The sequence below is a fragment of the Aptenodytes patagonicus genome, chromosome Z, assembly GCF_965638725.1.
Source record: "Aptenodytes patagonicus chromosome Z, bAptPat1.pri.cur, whole genome shotgun sequence".
NCBI classification, from domain to species: domain Eukaryota; kingdom Metazoa; phylum Chordata; class Aves; order Sphenisciformes; family Spheniscidae; genus Aptenodytes; species Aptenodytes patagonicus.
This window is the reverse complement of record NC_134982.1, coordinates 45,559,569-45,568,462: the sequence shown is the minus strand read 5'-3', so window position 1 is coordinate 45,568,462 and position 8,894 is coordinate 45,559,569. Positions and strand designations below refer to the sequence as shown.

General features: G+C 42.7%; 1 protein-coding gene across 2 annotated transcripts; it reads left to right on the top strand.

Annotated features, from left to right (window-relative positions):
- Positions 1-455: 455 nt before the first annotated feature.
- On the top strand, positions 456-8,537 carry QNG1 (Q-nucleotide N-glycosylase 1). Of its 2 annotated transcripts, none has more exons than XM_076362637.1 (4): positions 456-829; positions 1,860-2,119; positions 6,394-6,589; positions 7,828-8,537. In XM_076362637.1, exons 1-4 carry the CDS (start codon positions 493-495, stop codon positions 8,058-8,060), a joined length of 1,026 nt encoding a protein of 341 aa, XP_076218752.1. In that variant the 5' UTR covers positions 456-492; the 3' UTR covers positions 8,061-8,537. The 2 variants fall into 2 exon arrangements, with proteins under 2 accessions (XP_076218752.1, XP_076218753.1); XM_076362638.1 differs by lacking the exon at positions 456-829 and adding an exon at positions 948-1,298.
- The last annotated feature ends 357 nt before the right edge of the window (positions 8,538-8,894 follow it).

The window sequence follows — 8,894 nt, the reverse complement described above, 5'->3', positions numbered from 1 at the left end:
TCCCACGCGGGGCTCCTCTTTGAAGGCTGCCTCCCCGCGCGGGAGCGGCTGGGTGGGAGGCCCCGGCCTTGGGGGGGGGGCGCCTTTCTCTACGCCCTGCCGTACGTCCGGAAGGAGGCGGGCTGCGGGCCACCGCCGGCGGCACGGCCACCGGCCGTGTTTTCAGTAAGTTCGTGGGGGCCGTGGACGCGGGAGTCCCGCCGCGCCACCCGGCCCAGGCCGCCGCCGCCGCGCCCCGGCTGCCCCGCGCGCCTGCGCACTGCGCGGCGGCGGCAGCGCGGGGCGGGGCCTGAGGCGCGGCCGCCTCCCCGGCGGCGGTAAGAAAGCGAGGGCCGGCTGCGGGAGCGGGGGCTGTGCCGGAGCCTGACGGCGGGGAGGAGGCCTGTTGCCGAGCCGCTTCCCATCGGTGCTCCGCGGGCTGGGCGGGGGCGCGACGGAGGGGCTGGCCTTGATAAGCGTGCGTGTTTCCTGCCCCTAGAGAGGCGGCGGAGCATGGAGGTGTTCCCGTCTCCCCTGGAGTCCGCCAGGTTTATAGCCGGCAACAGCAAAGATGTCTCCGTGGACGAGGAGGGGGCGCGGCGGGTGGCGGAGAGTTTGTTTGACAAAGCCTCGGCGGCGGAGTTCGGGCTGGCGGGGTGGAAGAGCCTCCACGAGCTGAACCCCCGGGCCGCCAGCGAGGAGGCGGTGGACTGGGTGTTCCTGGTGGACACCCTCAACTTCTCCTTCTGGTCCGAGCAGGAGGAGCAGAAGTACATGGTGAAGTACAAGGGTAAAACGTACAGCGGCTACTGGTCCCTCTGCGCCGCCGTCAACAGGGCCCTTGACGACGGTTAGTGAGCGCCAGGGGAGCGGGGCTCCCGCCGGCGGCGGGGGCCGGGCCTCGCAGGGCGGCCTGCGGGCCCCCGCTGAGCAGCCGGGGGGGGGGGGGGGAGGGGGCGGTGTTAGACACAGAGCGATGAGTATAAAATCCAGGCGCTACCTCAGAAACGGGAACCGTGTCTGCAGGCTGTCGCTCGCTGTTTCGATAAATCTGTATGTGCAGGCCGTCCCGTGGAGCCTGGGGGAGGAAACTGGGAGCGCTTTAACAATACCTTGTACAGCAAATATGTAACTTGTGGCTCTAATTGGGTTGTCTCTTTTCCATTAAAAAGACTTTAAGGACTGTCGGTAGTCAGCTGTTTGTGGCTTCTGTTATTTCACGTGTGTTCCTAAGATAAGTTGCGTATTTCCATGACAAATGAGAAAAAGAGCCTTACGCTGAGAATCCTCTGGACTAATCTAGTACCAAAGTGGCTCCAGTAAGTCTGAAAACCCGTATGCCTCCAAAACCAGTATTTCAGCGCTCGCTCTTGTTGCTGTCATCAGAAAAAAATCTGTAGGTATAGATGGAAGTTTTAATTAATTTTCTACGTATTTGTTTGTAAATTAAGGGAAGGTTTGTGTTAAGATACGTTTTGTAAATGCACAATGTGATTAGGAGCTAAGGGAAAAGAGGATGAACTATTAGGAGCTAAGGGAAAACAGGTGGTGACTATACTAACTATATTTGCCAGCGTGCTATGTAAACACCACACTCAAAGATGAAGACTAAGCAGTTGGGAAAAATTACATACTAGAAAGTAAGAAAGTTCCACAGTTGCATGTTGGAAATTCTTATCTGTAGAAGGAAGCACTGTGCGCAAACACAAATTTAGTTTTAAGCAGCTGAATGCGGTTGTCACTGAACACTCAGTTGATTTTAAGAGTTGATAGACTCTTTAGATCTTGCCGTATAAATGCTCTCATCTGTAGCAGGCCACTGCATTAGGTCTTAGGATATGTTATGATAGCCTAAACATCTTATTTTTACTTTTCTGAAGGAATACCTGTTACCAGTGCATCGTATTTTGCCACCATGACACTTGACCAAGTCAGGCACGTATTTCGCTCTGACACGGAAGTGCCCATACCTTTGATTGAAGAAAGACATCAGGCGCTGAATGAAAGCGGAACAGTTCTGTTAGAGAAGTTTGGAGGCTCTTTCCTCACCTGTGTTAAAATGAGTGAGAAAAGTGCTCAGAAACTACTACGTCTAGTACTGGAAAATTTTCCTTCTTACCGAGATGAAGCTGTGTTTGAGGTAAGCTAGTTCTTACGTTGAATTTCTTATGATAAGAATTTACTCCTTACTGATTGTGGCTTTAAAAGGTAGCTCTTAGGTTGTCTATGTAAATTTTTCTGAGAGGATAGTCAGTTCAGAATTGGTCTAATATTTGTGAATTGTTGGGGCTTTTAATCCAGGAAATGGTGAACAGAAATGTTTCTGTGGAACTCGGTGTATTCAAAAGTAAAATTCAAGGGAAATAAGGAAAACTTACTATTATTTTAATATTTTTGCCTCAAATCAATAAAGATATAGGTCTGTATAATGAAAGGAAAACCAGACTTTAAAGCAGTTGACCTTAATTATGTAAACTGCTATGAGACATACAGTTAGGGAAGAAGGTTTTTTAAATAATACTCTTGGACCACAGTATACTTTTTTGTTAAGCTGGGGTAAAATTATTGAGATTTCCTGTCTCTATCAGTCTTAATATCTGAAAACAAAATCACACAATTTATTAGCAGTAAAAGAAACTTGATTGTCTTAAGTCCTTAACTAGCCAGGAATGTATTTCTAATGGCAAGGGTCACCTTTTTCCCCAGAGGAGAGACATTTTTTTCATATACTGTCTCTGTCTTCATCACTTTGTTGTAATTTATTTTGATATGCTCCAAGCTCCAATTAGATCACGACTCCTTTGTACTCCTTACAAATGCGTGATATTTGAGATAATTTCTGCCTGAAAAATCAGAATCTTTTCTTTTTTTTTTTTTTTTTTTTCCCTTGAATCGCTACCAAGTCCGCCCCCCCATCTCTCCTTTTACCTTGAGGATCTCTGCAGCTAATGAAGGAAATGAAACTCTGGTAGAATTGTGGAAATGTGTACAACTTCTGGGATTCCACACTATAGCTGTTGTTGATTCAACAGGCATTGCACAAATGAGTACAGGCCAGAATTAATCCATACGTTTGGTAGGGTTGACAGTATACTGAAGCTGTTTGAAGCCATTTTCCTGAAAGAAACTGATGGGAAGTAAACAGAGACTATCTGGTATTTCCTGTGTTTCTGGTTTTGCCTATACAGGCATGATCCTTATTTACTATCAGTGACATATGTAGCTGCTCCTGTGCTCAGTTCCATCTGCAGTAGTAGTCAGCTGTTACATCGTTGTGTCCAAAAGACTTTATTCTAGTGGCAGTGCAGCCTGTACTGATGGTCTGTGCAGTCTTTTCAAGGTAACTCCCTGGAACACCACTCACTGGAGCTTTGAACCTATTGCATTTATCACTTAAATCTGCTCTTCAGTAAGTGGCATGTTTTTATTTTCCTTTGTCTCCTGCTATGAAGTAAGATAAGTTTACATGAAAAATCAGAGGTTCTTTCTAACTAATCTTGGAAGCTACTCATTTAATTTATTGGGATTTTTTACATAAAAGTAATTTTTTAATGACTTTTGTGATCAAAAAGGGAATATTTTCCAAGTAAAGTGATAAATAGAGTATTTTCTTATCTTTATAGTGACTGTATTCATTGACGTAATGTCTTTCATGAGATGATGCTGAGTGCTTTATAAAGCAAGCCTCCTTAAAAGCAGCAGCAGACTACAGAATGAAAAGATGTTCCAAAAATGATCCCAGACCGTAAGCACTGACATAGTAGTAAAGCCTGTTGCATGAATGTGGAAGTTGTTTTTCTGCTTTCACTAAGCAGGATGTGTATTTTGAAGGTGGGTGAAATAATGTAGACCAAGTTTACACCCTACTTGTTTTTAATTAAAAAAAAAAAAAAATCAGTGTTAGCACCTAATGCAAGGTGACATGGATCACAATATCAACACCATTTGTATCGCAGCAGGTTGAGCTCTCACAGGTAAGACTTTGCCTTCAATAAAGGATTAGGAGGGAACTGAAAAGATGGTGAGATATCTAGTAGCAAACCAGTGTTTTTCAGTAGCTCTCCATAATAGAAATATATATGATTATAAAATAAATTCTGCACTAGAATCATACTATCACAGACTACTACAGCTCTCCTATGTTCTGACCTTCTAGGGGAACTTCTAAAATTAACACAATTCTTTGGCTGTATGTTTTTCTAAACACATACGTAAAATATTTTTTCATAATTACACATTACTGACTGTAATTATAGAAGTTGCCAATGTTCTTTTGCTTCTGAAAAGTGAATTGCAAACCAAAATCCCCACAACCTTTTTGTCCTTGGGTGGATAGTTCATATTTTAGATGCCGTGCTGAATTTGAATCCTGACAAAAGTTTAAATACTGGACTATGTTATACTCGCATATCAGGTTTTTCATGTCCTGCCATAGGCACAGTGGAGTCCTTTCCGAGCTTCCAGTCATTGGCGTTGTGTGTATTTATCTTTTATTTCCCATCACCTGGGACCAAGGTTGTAAAATTCTCACGATCCTCCTATTTCTTGCTTTTTTTACTAGCTGTGCTATCACATTTTGCTCTTTGCCAACACAATGCACCATCTTTCTTTTAATATCAGTAGGTCATAATTAGTTATGTCTCTTGATAATGGCTCATTGTAGTGGCGAGGAGACACAACTGTCCCTGTATGTGGTAGCTTTTCCTGGAAAGTGAGGGTGTTGCAGGAAAAAAAAGAAGCGTGGTTGTATTGCCATCTGGTAAAATGTTCCATTTTTGGACAAATGATACTGTTTTTGAGAGATAATATCATCTGCCTAATGCTTTCCTTGCTTTCTGTTGAAAAGAAGTGCGGGGGAAATTTACTAGAAATGCTTAATAGTCTTTTTCATATTGAGAATTTTACATAAACTTCAGAAGCTCTGTGCAGCATAAAAATTAACAATAATTGAAACAATGAAATTATAAATTCATCTGCTCAATAACAAGTCCCCGACAGTGTTTTTCTTCCAAATTAAATTGCAGCATGAAATGAAAAGTTCCATTTTAATTCTCCCTTCCTCTGCTCTTGCAAAATGGTGTGGTGCTGGAGACGATCGGTTCTCTACTATACTGGAAAAATCTGAATGCTATAAAAGAATGATGTCCTTGGTTTCTGTTAGCTTTGGGGCACTAGGAGCTATGATGGGATTTGGTCTATTAATTATTTACTTCCTGTTGTGATGTTTCAAGTTGCGTTTTATGATTTAACGTACAAAATCATGTATGTTCTCTAGAAGTAAGTTTGTGCATCTATGTCAAGTAAAGAATGAAGCACAGGGAAAGAAGGAGTTTTCAGGGTGTTTCCAGAAGTTATTCTGTGAAATGTAGTTGGACATCTTGTTCTCAGTGTTTTTTTGGAGAATAGCATTTAATGACAAAAAATATGCTACTATTCCTGAGAGCAAAGCATCTTGGCAAGAAAGTAAAATTAAACTAGCTTAAAAAATGTCATTTGTAAATTGTGGTGATATGAAGGGTGGCAGAATAAAACTGGAAATAAGTCGAATCCCCACCTACTTGTATTTCAGATTAACCATTCCAGTTACATGTTGTTGTTTAGCACATGTCAAAAGTCGAAAATCTTGTCTAGCTATAAAGGAGGAAAAAACCATAGCCCACTAATACCTCTTTTCTTAAAGATGTGGATTTACATTCACATATTGTGCTCATCATAGAGTGAAAACCTCAACAGCATACTGATTGTAGCATATCTTTAGTTTTTCCCCTTGTGAGTAGTCATAAAAGCATGTAAAACTTTGCAGGATTAGCACCAGCAAAAATGTTTATGACAAAAATAGAACCATGCGTAGCATCTAAGAAAGCCTTGTATTTGTGAATAGACCTTCTCCTGGAGTTAAATTTCATCTCTCCTCTTTAACTAGCAAGATACACCAGATGACCCAGGAGCATTCATGAAAGTTTTCACTAGAATTTTATTTCCTTAACATTATGGATAAATTGATTAATGAAATGTCTTAATTGTCTAATCTGGTACATGCCTTTTACACTTCTCGAAACAAAATGTTGGATGAACTCTAGGGTTTCTGAAAGAATTAATGTTTGCTGGACTCCAACTGCAGTGTTTGCCAAGTGGAAGTAAACCAGCATTAATGTGTTCTGAGATCCAAGCGGAATCTAAGCAATTTTTAATCCACTGCAGTGACTTCTACAATGTTTTTCTTTTATTTCCACTTATTTATGAGCATTCCATATGATGCTTGTTTGTGGTTGGGTATTGTTTAGATTTTAAGGTGTTTTAGTTAACTAATGTTTGCGTAAGCAAATGATAGTTTACGTCTCTCTCTGTACATGTCATTTGCTGTATTTATTGATGTTTCAGGCACTTAAATAATTCGTAAATTTCTTTCATCAGAAAAAAAAGGTGTCATTCTACAAACGGGCACAAATACTTGTGGCTGATACATGGAGTGTATTAGAAGGCAAAGGAGATGGCTCTTTTGATGACATTTCTAGTCTGACTATATTTGCAGACTACAGAATTCCTCAAGTTCTTGTTCACTTAAAAGCAATGAAGTATTCTGAAGAATTAATGAAGAAACTACGTGAAGGTTTGTTCCTCCCTTATTAATATCAAGTCATCTTACCTCTCGACATTGTAGACGTAAGGGTTATCTGTGGGGTTTTTTGCTCCAGGGAACAAAGGCTTCTTATGTAGTGATGAGGTAATAGGAAGGAACTTGTTCTCTAACAGTGATCTTGAATGAGATCTTAAGGTTATGTTTTTATAAAGACCTAACTGTTCCTTGGATTAAACATTGATAAGGGAAGGATTAGAGTCTCTAGGCCAGTTGATCTCTGAGTTTCTGAAGGGCTGCTGTTGCCAAAAACACTTTTCAGCATGAGTCTAGTGGTGATTTTTGAGGTTTAGATAAAAGAAGCAATGATTTCTTCATTAGTTCAAAGATGATGTAAAAGCATGGGGATTCCTCTTCGTCTGTACTGAACTGCTAGTGGCAAGCAAGGTAATATTATAAGCAGCCATTAAAAAAAAAAGATTGCCTTAAATGAAGTTAATTGCGTAAGACTAGAGTCTCATTTTTAAGCATGGTTCCATCTTCCAGTACTTACTAAATATGAACTTCAGTGAATAAAAACATAAACCAGTCCCTCTTCTACTCTAAAATGACTGTATTTAGAGGTAGGACTGCTATTATGCTATTTTAAAATTACACAGCAAGATAAACAGATCAATGCAGTCATCCATGGATCTTAGTAGAATGGCCATATATATATTTAGAGAGAGAGATGCAGGCATATATATTAAATAGATCATGTAGACAATTTTTTCCATGAATTTTTTCCATGAATCCTAATAAGGACATTCCCATCCAAGCCATTCAAACAAATGGGTTGCTTTCTATTTTTACATATATATATAGGTTTTGGGCTTGGTGTTTCTTGTTTTGTGTTTTTTAACTTTTAAATCTTTGAGTTATCCTGGCAGGAAATACACTGTCTCGGAATTATGTTTGACTATACTTTTTGTCTCCGCTAGCAAAGAAATAGTCGTGTAACGTGCAGTATAACCCAAACACCTGTTCTTCTCTTAAACTGCACTCTTAGAATACAGGATGTTGTTTTAATTGAATGGGAGGTAAACTTACAAGTGCATATGGTAAAATTAAAGCAATCATTAGAAAATGTATAGTCACGTTGTTGGCAGTTGTAGTGTAAGTCATGAAAACTGCAGTCCTATAATAGAATAAATGTTGGGGGGGGGGAGGCAAATTCAGGCCATCCTGGGGCTTCTGTCTCTTGAGTGTAATTGGATTGCTGTCTCTTGTAGGAACAATTTTCCAGTCTGGAGATAAAGAGGAGGTGGAGATCCGTGGCTGTTCTATTTGGTGTTGTGCGTTGATTTGTAAGCACCTGCTGGAGCTCTATGAGAAGAAGGGTCAAGACATGCGTGAAAAGATCAATGCAGTTTTACTCGATTATCATCTTTGGGACTATGCCAGGGATCATAGGGAAGAGATGAAAGATACTCCGTTTCACCGAGTACGGTGTATATATTACTAGGTCCCGTCTGATAGCTGTGGTGTTGATGCGTTATCTTTTGAATTGCAGTTACTCTTCTCATACGGTGGTTTGTCATAGGCTAATTTGGAACTGGTTAAATCAAATGCTCGTTTTCAGGTGATGTAGTAACAACTCTTTTTTTTTCTTTTTCTTTTTTCCTCTGAATCTTTCACTTGCCATGACTGGAATTAATCGTGTAAACTTTGCCGGACAACCCGTGTTAATTCAGGGTTTATTACTCCTGCTTTGTATTGTATTTACGTACAGTATTTACGTATTTGTGTACGTATGTGTATTTGCACACCGATATATGCGTACGGACCTATCGCTGTGTATCGTAGCCCTCCGGGCAGGTGTACCATGCCTGCAAGTGCCTTGTCGCACCTGCGCTGAGATGGTCCGTTCTGATGGCGCTCAGCAAACGCCCGACGAGAGCGGCGCTATTGCATTCATTAAATAAACAGTGCAGTGACGTAAGTGGCACGGAGTCAGCTCCGTTTTCATCGGAGGGGGCAGAGCGTCAGCGGACGCCGGCGTCAGCCCCCGGGGGCGGGGAGGGGTGTGTGGGCTCCATCCCCCGGGGGGGGGGGGGGGCCTCCATCCCCCGGGGGCGTGTCCCTGCTTGCCGCCCCGCCCCTTCGCCCTCCTCCCGCCGCCCGGGGGCGCTGTGGGCGGCGGGGCGCGAGGGGGCGCCGCTCTGCCGCGGGTGCCGCCGCCGGACGTTGCCGCCGTTGCCTAGCGAGGCGCCGTAAACAACGGGGAGAGACCGGTCGCCGCCGCCCCGGCTGGCTCCGCCGCGGCCTGCCTCCTTCCTGGCCGCGCCCGGGCCCGGCG